At 40.8% G+C, this 14,428-nt stretch overlaps 1 protein-coding gene across 1 annotated transcript in view; it reads left to right on the top strand.

Annotated features, from left to right (window-relative positions):
• RP1L1 (RP1 like 1) overlaps window positions 1-14,428 on the top strand; it is a 45,668-nt gene that overhangs the window by 14,326 nt on the left and 16,914 nt on the right. The window contains exon 2 of the mRNA XM_038130532.1: window positions 5,296-5,953. Within this exon, the coding sequence (XP_037986460.1) occupies window positions 5,315-5,953 (639 nt within the window). The 5' untranslated portion in view covers window positions 5,296-5,314. The remainder of the gene's footprint in view (window positions 1-5,295; window positions 5,954-14,428) is intronic.

Below are 14,428 nucleotides of genomic sequence, written 5' to 3'. Positions count from 1 at the left end.
TTTTAGTCTCCTTTTTCAGATAGTTATTAAATATTCATAGGGAAATGGGTAATCTGCTTTCCAATTCAATGCTTTTATCATTTTATGAATCAAGTTTCTCAAAGTTTGTAATTTTCCATAAATTACTTTGTCTTGGTCAGACCATAAATACTCCTTGTTAATTAAGATCACTTTGATATATAAAAAATATTTTTCTTCATCAAAAAGAACACTGAGCAAATTGAAATGAGCTTTTTTTAGCAAAAAACATGGTTAAATCTTCCTGAATCTTCATCTTCCTAGCTAGAAACTCTCACCTGCTCTGGGAAAAATTCCACATGAAATAATTTTATTTATGATTTCCCTAGAAGACAAACCTGGAGTTTTCAACAGCTGCATTCCAAGTGTTTTGGTGGTCTGTAAATTTTTCTTTTGTCTGAAAGAAATGACTTTGCAGAAGTAGAAGCTGCAGTTACTTGTATGGGAATAGAAATTTCCAGCAAAATTCTGCACCATGATAAATCAAAAAAAGGAATAAAAAATTGACACTAGGACTGTTCAGGTGAGAAGAAAGACACAGATTTTAGTATTGAGTGAGATTACTGAGCTGTCACTGCTGGATGGAGTGGATTCTTGATAATTTAAAGTATTTAAGTCGAGTCTGGAAGCTCCTCATAAAGGTCCTGAACAGTGGTGCTCAGTTCATGGAGTCACATTCCCTGACAGCTCTCCTGCCTTGGCTCTGGCCAAGGGTCACCTTCTGGGTGACACCTGGATTCCTCTGCTTCTTCTACACCCTCAACAGAGAGAAGGAGGAACAAAAACTTCCCAAGATAAGAGCAGTGCAAGGGACAGAAGGTGAAGGCTGATGTGAACAGATTTTAATGCTGCAAGTGAAGGGGCCCTCCAGGAGAGCTGGAGAGGGACTTTGGACAAGGAACAGGAGGGACAGGACACAGGGAGTGGCTTGCCACTGTCAGAGGGCAGGGATAGATGGGATATTGGAAAGGAATTTTTGACTGTGAAGGTGGTGAGGCCCTGGCACAGCTTTCCCAGAGAAGCTGTGGCTGCCCCTGGATCCCTGGAAGTGTCCAGCGCTAGTTTGGAGCAAGCTGGGATAGTGGAAGGTGTCTCTGTCCATGGCAGGGGGTGGAATGAGAGGATCTTTAATGCCCCTTTCAACCCAAACCATTCCATTAGGTTTTGGCTAAGGGGTCTCACAGCTTCCTCTGTGTGAATTCCAACAACGGAGGGTTGATAATGTTGAGAGGCCCAGGACTTCCCTGCCTGTTATACTTTAGTCTTCTTGAGATTTCATTTCGAACTGTGATGGGGAATTGAAAAACAGGGACCAGCTCCCTGGCACAGCTGAGTGTGCAGAAAGGCCTTCGTGAGGGGTTCAGTCTTTCCCATGGATGGACTGCTACAAATTTTCCTGTAGAGCTGTGACCTCTTATACCCAATGCAAGCCTACAAAGAGGTGACCTTGTTCCTGTGGGTGAAGGATCCCACAGGAATGGCCTCTGGACCCTCTAAGATGTGTCCACAGCTGGAAAAGCAGTGCTGTACAAAGAGGACTGCAACACATCCTACACTGGCATTACATTTGGAAGATTCCTGTTAAGGATCTGAGATGTAAACCTTGCTGGATCTATTCTTGCAGGATCCCCAAGTCCCTGCCCTCGTAATAGAAGCCCTTTATGACCCTGATCTTTCTGCATGTAACTTGTTTCTACAAAAGAATGTGCTTAGTGCTGGGAGGGAGAGAGGTGCATGGGCTGTGTAAGTAGTGGAATCACAGAATCACAGTCACGAAGGTTGGAAAAGACCTCCAAGATCATCAGGTCCAATCTTCAAGAATTCCACTCCATGCAGGAGTGAGATTTCTCACTGATTTTGCACCTAAATCAAACTGATTTTTATGTTGCTGTTGTTTTCATGTGTGTCTTTTTTTGCAAGTAGGAACTGAGAGACAAATCCGGAAGGCTTGTACAGGTGAATTATGACAGAACAAGTAATTTCCCATTATTTGTCGTTCACGTGCTTGTCTGTCTGTATTTCATGCTCAAATCTTAGTGATCCAGCTCTTGGGCATCATTCTGAGACTGTGACTTTTCCATCTGCCATGAACTTGAAAATTTTGGGGTTAGGGCTCTGCAGACTTTCCTGTTAATATTCCCCTGAAAAGGGTGTTATGAATCTCACCCATCTCTATCCTGAGTAAAGGACTATCAACCAGGTGAGAAGTGATAGATCCACACAAATCCTTCAGAGCCACAAAGTGGCTCATCCTAACTCCAGTCCCACTGATTTCCCTGGAGTCCAAAAGAGAAATAAGATTCTAAAGCATTTTAATGAGTGGGTTGGATCAGGAAAGTTTTCCAGGTCTCGACAGGCCTTTATTTAAGAGAGGAATTGCATTTCCAGTTGTACTGGTGTGGTTTTACAACAGAGTCAGATTTATGCTGGAGTTACATGGCCACAAGGAAAAGAGGGATTGGACAAATTGTGGCTAAAGCCCCAGTGGATTTGAGAGCCTTCTCCAGCAGCTTAGGTAGCTTTTCTTTCTATCCTTAGCAACACAGCCCTGCTTAACCCTCCAAGCTGTGGTCAGTCATTTTGAGGCCAGTTTGATTGACAGCAGGTAACCTGTTAACATTTTTCCCTGCCTTTTCCAGTGTGTCTGATCCTGCAGGTGGATGGTTGGATGTGTTGCTTTTCTAAATTATTATTATTATTTGGTTGATTATATTTTTAATCCCTTGGATATTCTGTAAGAAAAAGTCATCTTGAGCCAGAGGGATGAAGTATTTCAATGTAAGTACAAAAATATGCATTGAGACTTCTCTTATTTCTCTGAAAAGGTATATTTGGGCAAGATGAGCATTTTCCTTTGCAGATTAATAGTAGCATTCCCTTCCAACTCTGACCCTTCAAATGGATAATATTAAACCTCTCTGTATGGGAACTGTTTATATTTCCTTTTTTTTTGTGGATATGTGGCTTTGTAAGAGCAGATCTGACAGACCCTCTAGGCTGGGGTTGGTAATCAGCTCTATCACCCAAAAATCAAGGAATAATATTCCTTTAAATTCCTTTAATATTCCTTTAGTCATCCCATAACAATCCTATGAAATTATTCCCCAATAAAAATAGTATTGGGAAAGCGTGTTTTGGTTTGTCCCGTATTTAATTTTTTTTCTGTTCTTCTCACAATATTCTTTACATTCTTACAATATGATTTAAAACTCGAAAAATGTACAATAAATCCTTGGGAAACAGTGTAGATTTCTGGGAATGCAGTCAGCATATTGTGGATCACCATTTGTCCAGTGACTACAGTTTGGATAATGGGTTTGTTTGGAAATGATGCTGTCACTGTTTGAAAGCTCCAGTGTGGGGCTTGTGGAGAAAATTCGAACCCACCTTTCTGGAAGTTGTTGGAAAATAGAGAAATGAGATATTTTTTTCCCTGGAAATGATGAGTTGGAGTAATGGATTGACCTTTAACTGGGAAATAAATAAGTGAATAATTGCTTGGTGAAATGTGTACATGGAAAGAATAAATCATACTGAAATCTTTGGGGTGTGCCTGGATGTAAAAAAAACCCAGAGATTTGTCACAATAATGGTTTTTCAAATTATGTTTAATGTCTTTTCTCACCTTGCTGAGCTCAATCTTCCATTTATTGCAGCATTTGCTGTTGTACAACACGCACAAATATTTTACTTGAGGGTACTGTGGTAAGAATAGAATGGTTTTGTTCTAAAATGCGAAGAAATTCAGCATTTACAGCTTTTTGAATGCTCCAACAGTGAAAAAAATCCTATTAATGGCAGTGGGCACCAAATTGATTCTCCAAAGGATAAATTGTGATTATCACAATTATTCAAACTAGAACTTCATTCAGCTGCTGCAGGAGAGGTAACCAAGAGCAAACTGAAGGAACCATTCAATTAGAAATGCATTTACTGTTTTCTAATTCATTTGTGAGCACTAAAAAATTTTCCTTTCTTGTAAGATATTTTTTGAAAGTTACCATAGAAAACTGATACCAACTAAGAACAGAATTTGGAAAATAAATTTAATGTAGGTGTTTGTGGCCAGAACCCCCTTCTGCAAGTTGCAATTCTACCGATTCCTTACTAACAATTCAAATTATTTCCTGTCTGTGAGCAGATAAATGACCTGAAGATGACATATCTAAGTGCCATTTTTAGAGTCTCCATTGAAGTCTGAGTAATTAACTCAGAGTAAACTGGAGAATCACTGCTCATTTCATGAAATAAATATATTGGCTGCTCTTTGCAGCCAATATTTTAGCGGTTGTAAAAATAGTGTTAATTCTTTTTTTTTTTTTTTTCGTGTCAAAATCAAGGTGTCTTCTTTTTTGGGCATAATAATTTCAGTCCTTGTGAGGTGTGAATTTTTTAGCAACTGGCTTCCATGACAATGGATTTTATAAGGACAAGTAATAAGGAGTGTTGTCTTCATCAGGACAGTGACATTAAAACCACTTGTGTTCAAAATGAGGCATGTAACCACCAGACTGAAACACCAAAATCAGTTTGTCTTTTAAAGTGAAGGACACCAACAAAAATCAGGCAGATGATCCCAACCAATCTCCAATTTTCCTACTCTTTAGCAGAACCAAGGTTTGTAGTTCTATTTGATGCCTTGTGCTATTTGTTACTTGCTTGCATAACTGCCAGAAATTTTTCATCCAGAACGCAGCACGTTATGGCATGGCCTGTTATAAAACCAGACTGCTCTGCCCCTCAGTGAGCTCAGGACTGATTGTGTGCTACAAAGTATAATCACAACATGAAGAAATTCAGCTTTGTTTTGGTTTTTGTTATGCTCCAGTCCACGGGGTTAAAGGGTTACATGAGAATCTCAGCGCTGTGCTTGTAAAAATAAATTTGAAGTAATCACTGGCTCTGATAATTTCAGAGAAAACCTCAAAAATATAAGCAAGGAAGACGCAAAACTCCAAAGGACGACAATGCACTTTTTGTGGGTTTTGCTTGGGGTCTGACTCATGCTTTTTTGTGCCTCGGGGGTGACTGACACTGACTGGATTCCCACTGGAATCTGCAGGACCAGGAGGGTTTGACTGTGAGGAGCAGGGTTATGGATGCTCTTCCTGCTGTACTTCCCTGTATTTGCCTGATCCATGAATTCCTAAGAGTCATTGGAAGAATCTGCTCATGATGGAGCTGCTGTGAGGAGCACAAACCTTGCTCCCACAGCAATCAGGCTCTGATGCTTCCTAACTCAAACAAACCCCACTCTGTTTTTCCTTCTCTTTGTAGTTACCTTTAAGCAAGAGGGATGACTCAGGTGCCTGCTGACTACCTGTCAACCACCAGCTCCTACAACTATGAGCCACCCCTCCCCTCCGTGGCTCGGGCCAGCACCCTCACCAAGGTCCCTCCAGCCAAAAAAATAACCTTCTTCAAGAGTGGAGACCCTCAGTTTGCAGGAGTCAAGATGGCCATCAACCAGCGGAGCTTCAAGAGCTTCAACGCGCTCATGGATGACCTCTCCCATCGGGTCCCGCTGCCCTTCGGGGTCCGGACCATCACCACCCCACGAGGAATACACTGCATCAGTGAGCTGGACCAGCTGGAGGATGGAGGGTGCTACCTGTGCTCCGACAAGAAGTACGTGAAGCCCATCAGCATCACCTCTGGGGGACACAGGCCGGCCCCGCCACGGAACAGTCGCCCCTCCAGCACCATGAGGAGAGCGGCTCAGGAGGGCAAGCTGGAAGATTATTCCACACCTTTCACTCACCATGGCCCCAGAATACCCAAGAAAATCACTCTGATTAAAAATGGGGAAAGTGGATTTCGGCGCTCCATCATCCTGAACCGCAGAAATGCCCGGAGTTTCAAAACGCTCTTGGATGAGATCACGGAGATCCTGCAGTTCCCGGTGAAGAAGCTCTACACTATTGATGGGAAGAAGGTAAATATCTCTGGTGCTGGTCAATTGCTCAAACAGGAGTCATAAGGTTCCTTGTGATGTAAATCCTTCAGCTCATGGGTCCAAAAGTTTATCCACCTTACCTTAATCCTTCAGGCTTTGTCGCATTAATCGCTTGCCCATTAATTACACAATAGTTTGATGTAGAAAAATCTTGTTCAGCCACTCAAGAACTTCATGCCAAATATTGTTTGGGGTCAATAGAGGGTTTAATATTTTGCAGTCAGATATAAAGCCCCTTCTAGTTATAGTGTTTCTCACCTTTTTTTGGGAGGTATGTCCCAACACAGGTTCAACTTTTCCATGCCTGACCACTGGGAATTCAACAGAATAAGGTGGCCCTTAGGTAACACCTTGTGGTCACACAGTTCCCCACAGAAGAGGATCCTGCTCGTGTTGTGGGATCCTCAACAGAGACAAGATAAGATAACCAATGATGATAAGATAAAATAAGATGATGCGGTGGTTTTGGTTCAAAACCAGACAGAACATAACTATGACAGATGATAAGATAACCAACTAATGCATAAAAAATTAAGTTTTGAGTGGGATCAAGAGACACTTTTCTATTGATGAATTAGTGAATCTGCTGTGGGGGAAATTCTTCTGATAAATTCAAGGCATGGCAATCCCTTCATTCTTCTGTTCCCAAAGGAATTTCTGGACAAATCTGAGATTCTCTTGACTTCTTCGCCATCTCTTTTTAGCTAACTAAACATTACCTCCATTTTTTGGGAGGGATCTCATGAGTTATCCTGGCTTGTCCCTGTCCCTTCAGTGAATGGAGATTCCCAGCTCCTTTGCCACTTTTCCCATCTTTACAGGGCTGAATGCCAACTCCTCAGTGGTAAAAACACAACCACTTGTGGTGTCACTTTCTGAGCCAGGTGACTGAAATGACCTGGGTTCAAATGGCCAGTTATCCAGGAGGGGAAAAAATGCAGGAAAATTTTGCAATAAATTCATTTTTACTTGGCACAGGGAAAGGGATGTGCAGTAGGAAGGAGAGAGGGAGGGGATAATTTAAGCCATGCTTCCTGGTCGAAGCCCTGTGTCTTATCACAGACCTTTCTGTTATTCTCACCAGTCTGGAAAGAGCTTCCAACCAAACCCAATCCTACTGACAAGATATTTTATTATCTATGGAAAACTAACTTATTTTGCCACTGATTTGTCCAGTTTTAAAGACTTGGACTCCAGCTCAGTCCAGATGGACATAATAGTCTTGAGAACTGATAGAAAATTCCTCTTCTTCAATTTTTGAAATTTTCACTGGTTTCTCTAAAGAAAAGTTTTGCCTTCTGCTTTTTAGAGCAGTCTTAATGCTCCTAAATGATTTCCTAAATGAATTGCCCACAATTTTCCTTCTAGTTATTATAAACAGCAATATTTTAGGTGAGATATGTGTTAAATATGCACTCTCTAAACACAGTATCTTCAGCTCAATGATCTTGGAGGTCTTTTCCATCCTTCCTATGTTTTCCATCAGCAGAAATGTGGGTGTGGTCAAACACCATCACTTAATCTCTCCAAGGACCCTTCGGATTCTATTTTTTAATATGAAAATTTTCATTACTGTTTTGTCAATAAGGAGTTGATTTTTATACCTTAATAATTCTATTTTCACTCCTTTGATTCCTGTGCAGAATATCACAGTGATAGGTGACAAAGGGTCCAACCTCAGCAACATCATCATCTTCCACATAATTAGGAGATGTGTGATTATTAATACCTTTCCCAGGAATCTTTTACAGTGAGTTTTTTGGCCATTATTAATTTTAAAAATTTACCTCCTACTTTCAAACTGTTCACTACTGTTCATTTAACAACCATTTCTGTTAGGGCTTCCTGCTACTCTAGACTTGGGTGCAAAGCATTTAAACCACAAAAAAAATCCCTTTGTCTTGGACTTTCCAATCTTTTTACTTCCACATGGATTCTCTGTTCTTCTTCTAAGTTTTTTTTTTGTCACAGCTCAGCTTCAAAACCTCTGTTTCTGGTACACATTTGGTTGTGTCTGAGTTTTCACCAGATATAACTGTCTCACTGAGGAGTGAAAATTGTGAATTCAACTCATAGTTTTGAGCTTTCCTGATATAACCTCCTTCCAGTGGTGCTGGAGTTCAATTTTAGCTGCACATCTTGTCTTTATACTTAAATTTGCATTTTCTGTTAAAGACAATGGAAATCATTCTTCCATGATCATTCAAAGGTATCTGGATGTTTCATATTTCTTGGGTACTTCCCTTTTTCTTGCATTATTCTCTTTGAATAATAAATCAAATTCTCTTTAAATAATTTTGTAAACTTCTTTTATCCCAATTATCTATGTAATTTTTCCCCCCCATGACTTAGCACAGAGATATTTCTGGGAAAGAGGGCTGGGATTGAGTGGAACAGTAACTTTTCATATTTATTCCCATATTTTGACAGATTAGCAGAATAATTCCTAAGCAATGCATCTGGGCTACTGATGGATTGACTTCGTATTTAACTGGCTCAGAATAACAAAATTGACAGCATTTAGTAGCAGGTTCACAATGTCTCTTTATCAACCAGTTTTCCCTTAAATTCTTGAAAACCAAACACAAAAAAAGGGGGGAAATTTCCTGTCCTACGTGTTACTGAATCATCCATCAGTGGAAGAGGTGTTCATACACCTCAGAGTGTTTTCTCTTCAATCTTCTTTTGTTTCTTCTACTACTGTAATTCCAGATCTGAACTTAAATCCTAAAATGAGTTAAATCACCTCTGTCCCAGTGGCTCTGTTTTGATCTGTTCCGTTTTAATATTCTTACCACTTTGTTGAGTAAATTCAGGACACTTTGAAGTTATAAATCTTTATGTGGGTATAAACTTTGACACACATGGCACAGGCTTGTTTTATGTTCCTTTCATGGAGAATTGATTTGAGAAAGCAGAGAAAAGGGATTTCTTCCCTTTGTAGTCCACAAATTTTTCTAGTACACCTCTAAGTTTATTTCAATCATAACTCAAAGTTAAATCATAGAATTGGAGCATTTTAAAGCCCTGATTCCCACAGAAGTTCATCCAGTTTGGTTCTATTGGTATTTGCATATTTGTATTTTCATTCTAACTCCTGAAGGCTTGAGTGAGGGGAAAGCAGTGTTTCGAATTCCTAAACATCAAGCAGATTTCCTACTAGGAAATCCTAGTCCCACTGAAGAAAGTAGGTATGAAGTGTTTGAACACTCATTTCAGGAGGGCAAATAGCCCATTTTTCCAAATTAACCAAGATTTTTCTTGCTTAGAAATGTGACGACCATGGGACTGGAGAAAAATTTAGTTCAGTTTTAGGTAGGCAAAATCAGTTAAATTTTCAGCAATAAAAGAAGTAGTAATCATAAAGTTTTTTTTCAGGTCAAGCCACTCTTTGGTGTTTTCCAGGTGATTAACTAGAAATAATTGGATTAACTGCCCAAATAGAGAAATTTGTTATTTAGGTTAACATTGACACGCAATCAACTGTCCAGTAAAACTCTGTGCACATTTTCCCATAAAATATAGACAATCCTCGATGTAATTAATTAATTCCTCTAAATCTGATTATTTTATGAGGCATTTGGGTTGGGGGGAACATTTTGCCTTTTGGATCCTCTTTATTAATTACAGAACAAAGGAAGACTGACTGAGGCTAGTAAATTAGGCTAGGCCTAAGTTTTCATATACTAGTTGCAAAGTACTACAGATATTTACATATTGGCAAACACAAGTATGGGACTTTACATCCATTAACTAATGAGATGGTTGGAAATCACATATTTCCTAATTTTTACTGAGAACATCAGTTCTACACTAAAATAAGAACCAGGTGCGCAGATATCTCACTAAAAAGAATAATTGTATGCTATCTTCTCCATCAAACGACCTTTTGACTCCATTCTGGGAAGTTTTTGTGCCACATAGTGGGTTTTCTTCTTCATGGTCTAAACCACAGGAATGCACCTCTCTTCAGATCCCCACCACCCGCCTCTGGAGAGGGAAGGATGTCTCTGGGGGCAAAGAGACAGAGATCACAGAAAGGGCAGAAATCCTCCCAGGCTGTAAGAAATGACGTGTAGGATAATGAGGCAGCGACAGAGGATTTCCCTTACAAATGGCAATTATCCAGGGCCCACCAGCTGAACAGTCATTAAGACTCTGTTAAGTCACAGGAACCCAGCACCATGACTGTGTCCAGGCACAGATGTGCTGATTCCTGAATCACTAGGCCTTCCTTTTGCTGGCTGTCCTAAATTAAAAACAAAAAACCAAACCAATCTCTTCCTCTAAATCCAAAGTTGCTCCTCACATGGCGTTTGAAACCACACTGTGGGATGGCAAATACTCTACATAGTTTATGGCTGCTGGTGGCAATTACCAAGAGCAGCTCAAATGGGATTTATCAGCCCTCAGAAGAGTTTTTCAGGGGATGTGGCCAGTTTTATGTTTGTTGGAGTGAGGCCAAGGCTGAGATGTTTTTTGTTTGGGCGCACTCAAGGCTGACCGTAAGTTGTTACATTTAATGAGTGAATCTGATCCGGTTTTGTTGTGTGGAAAGGTCGAGTGGGAGACCAGAAAGACTCGATTTTGCCTCAGAATCTGCAAGTGAGAATGTCGCAGAAGGAGCACCGTGTGCCACCGAATTTCCTTGAGGGATCAGAGAATTGCTGTGCGGGTTAATCAGGGGAGCAATCGCAAGTTAAGGAATGTTTCCTCAGGCACCACGAACTGGGACTGTAAAAAATTGGTTATTAGAAACTCCTTGGGGTAAGAACCCTCAGTTTTCTCTTGTGTTTTGGTGAAATTTGGCATGGGCTGCACTTAGGCAAGACCAAGCATTCTGGGGCAAATCAAGATATCTTTGACCACGTCCCAGTGCTGGAGAAAGACAGAACGGCCCAAAGGAAGTGACTCCTTACCTGGTGTATCTTTCCAGTCTCCAGCGACCTGTAGGATAAGATCTTCAGCCCAAAGCCGCACAATGAGCCCTCACAGCTATTCCAGTAGCCAGGAGAGTACCAGAGCACAGACTCTGGCTCCAAATAATACTTTTTAGCACACAAAATAGGGTCTAATTCCCACAGGGCTGGCCACATTCAAGCCACTTCTTAGAAAAGCTCCCTAGCGTGTGTTAACTCCCAGATCTGCCCGGGAATTTCTTGGGAGAGTGCCAGTTGATCCAGGCTTTAAATGCTCTAAAGACCACTCTAAGGAGTGTGGTAGAGGCAACTCTGTTGCAGTCCCCTGGATCCAGAACTGATTTAATTTAGCAGTAAAGACAGAACTTTTATTTTTAGACGTTACTAGCCAAGCTGGTGGCCTAACTATTATTACCAAGTAGTTCTTGATAATGACTGTATTTACAGTGACCTAGGGGTGCAAGGCCAGGAAACAGGCTTGTCTGACATATTTCCTGACTCAGATTTACACATCCATAGAGCCATTCCTAGGACATCTGTAGGCTGCCCACAGGCATCCTCTCGGCCACTCATGTGGCTTTCTACCAAGATCATCTGTCTTAATGACAGGTGTCACCAAGACGCTGATGGAAGTGCAGGAGGAAAACGGGATACATGGAGGCAGATAAGCTGGTTTAAAATGTGGTGTGTATATAAACAGTGGGAGAAGAGAGGTGATAATTTGCCTCTGTGGGATCGTTAATTTTCTGGTTGCACGTTGACGTATTCACTGTGACACTCAGTTTTTGTGCTCAGGTATGAAGGATTGCAATGAATTCCAGCCCCTGATCTGGAGCAAACCGTTGTTATCAAGCGAGCTGTGCCACTTTTCCACCCACCACGTGTGTGACTCACGGTCTAAAAACAAACCACAGGTTTCAGGTTGGATATTCTCTGATTCCATGCCAAAACCACAATGACTCCAATGAGATTTACACAAGCGATCTGTAAACCTCAGCAAAACTTTCCATGAACCTCATCCACAAGAAGATTCATATCCAGGTGTGTTCTGTGAACCTTTGAGATGCCCTGAGATCATCTGGCCAGGTGCCTTACGAGGTGGAGTTAAAGGGACCCCGTGTTTAGCGACTTTCTTATCTAACATGCAACAAATCTGATACTTTCTTATCTACCATACACCAAATGCAGATGATTCCTTTAGCCTGAGGAGGTTTTGTTCTTTCAGTAATAATGGAGTAAAGTGTAATTGCTTTCTAATCCTTTTGAATTTAATCCAGGGCAAATACATTTCAAATAATGTTATTGAGTATGTGCAATACTCATGGAATCATGGAATATCCTGAGCTGGAAGGGACTCCAAGGATCCTGCAGTCCAACTCCTGGCCCTGCACAGGACATCCCAAAAATCCCACAGTGTGCCTGAGAGTGTTGTCCAAACCCTTCTGGAGCCCTGGCACCCTTGGTGATATGACCACTAATATTTCCTGATCTTTCCTAATAGCAATTTAGGAAATTCTACCACTCATGTAACTGGCCCTTATGGACCTCAATTATACAGCCAAAAGTTTCGGCCATCCTATGGGTACCTCCTACCACTATTTTTGGCATTTCTGGGTTTTCTCCAGAACAAATGATTTCATTTTTAAATGCAAGTGATTAAAAAAAAAATTAAAATTTTTTTGTAGGTACAATTTTGTCACATTTAGGTTTTTTCCATCTTAAACAAATTTTAGAAAGCACTTAGAGGAAAATTACTTCTATGGTTACCAATGTATAGAGGCCTGGAGCTCTGGAAAGATTACAGACAGTTAATGAAGAAACAAAACACCCCAGACTTATAAAATGCAGATTTGTCAATGCAACAAAGGGCACAAAAGTGCATAAAAGTAATTTAAACTTGACATAAAAATCCTGTATAGGGGTTTTATTTATGAAAAAATGTATTGAGCCAATAAAAACAGCTCTATGTCAGTAACAGGTAAATTGCCAGAACAAAATCAGGGTTCATTAGGAAAAGTTGCGTTAAAAACTGTTTTATGAGAAATGTGAAGCTTTTCCTGTTGATGGCTCTCTTTATAGTCCAGAAAAGGAGCACTAAATAAAAGTAGACTTCAGGAGAGTTAAGATTTGTCATCATGATCTCTCTATTTATTCGTTTGCTGAGAGTACAAAAAATAGCAGAATTCCACCCTCTCCTGGAAAAACTGTGAATTTTCTGTAAGTACTTTCAGTAGAAATCACTGTTTCTTCAAAGAATTTTCACAGGAAAGACTGTGGGTTTTTTTCATAGGGAAATTAGGTTTTACAAATGCAGACTTGGTAGTCTTTAGCCAGTAAAATGAGAGAAAAAGATAGGATTTTTACATTTGCATCAATTTTCTTCTTTCTTTTGGGCCTTGAACATGGAATTCAAAGGATTCTGCTGCAACTCTTAGCAAGGTCTGGAAGCAGAAGTAAAAATCTTCCCACTTTTCCCATTCATACCATGGACTTTGCAAAATGAGAGTGAAACCTGGACTCGATAACAAAAAAATACTCAATTAAACAAAAATTTTCAGCTGAATGTGTCTCTCTTTGTGCCCAAAGCTTCTGCAGCCCACAGATTTTACTGTGTGCTAAGAGACATCCAAGATGGCAAGACCATGTATCAACTCCCCATGGATCTGTGAGCTTGATCCAGGAGGGTTTATGTCATCAATCTCAGCTCCTAGAGATAACTGGAGCACAACTATGTTGTCCTTCCCTCCTTCCCCCACAATTTTCAACTGGGATACCTGCTCATCCACGATGTAAATACTCTCCATATGCAAGGAGTTAGTTTTGACAAGTTCTGGTCATGGGGAAAAGCTTGAACTCCCAAATTGGAGCCTTCCCACTGACTCAGCCACCACAAGGCTGAGCACAAGAACCAAATGTTTCACATTTTTCAAGGCACGTCAGTTTTTAAGCTAATCCTGCCCCAGGAGAGGATCAGGGCAGGCTCTTGGGGTGGAGTGGATGCTACTCTGACTCATCATTTTCAAAGGCTGATGTTGGATGGACCAGATTTAATGAACCCAATGCCAAAGGGGCAGGTGGGGGACTCTGATTTCAGTCAGAAGGTGAAAAATACCAGCAGCGAAACTTTTCTAGAAAGGCTGTCCTCTCTTCTCAGTTGAAATTTGCACTTTTAACAGCAGTTTGCTCTTTCTCTGGCTGCTTCACAGCTTGAACACTGTCAGACCTAATTTTGAGCTGACAGGATGGGTGGAGACAGAAAAGGCCATCAAAACTTGCATATAAGGCCGGTGCAATGTGGACAGGGGCAGGACTGGTGGTACCCCTGACACAATCAAAACTTCCAAACTGAACCAGGCTAGAAATCACTTTTCTTTCCATTTATATCCTCTTCACCCGTTTCTTAAAAACATGCTTTCTCCATGCCTTTAATTCCCCCATCAATCCTCTTCCCTTCCCCTTTTCCCTTTTCCCATGAGGTGTTTTTCTTCTGCTGTTACCCACGTGATTTCCACCAGCCCCTGATTTTCTGATTTTC

The sequence above is a fragment of the Motacilla alba genome, chromosome 3 (assembly GCF_015832195.1).
Source record: "Motacilla alba alba isolate MOTALB_02 chromosome 3, Motacilla_alba_V1.0_pri, whole genome shotgun sequence".
In the NCBI taxonomy this organism is placed as follows: Eukaryota; Metazoa; Chordata; class Aves; order Passeriformes; family Motacillidae; genus Motacilla; species Motacilla alba.
Note: the sequence above shows the minus strand (reverse complement) of the source record. Positions and strands in the feature narration are given on the sequence as shown.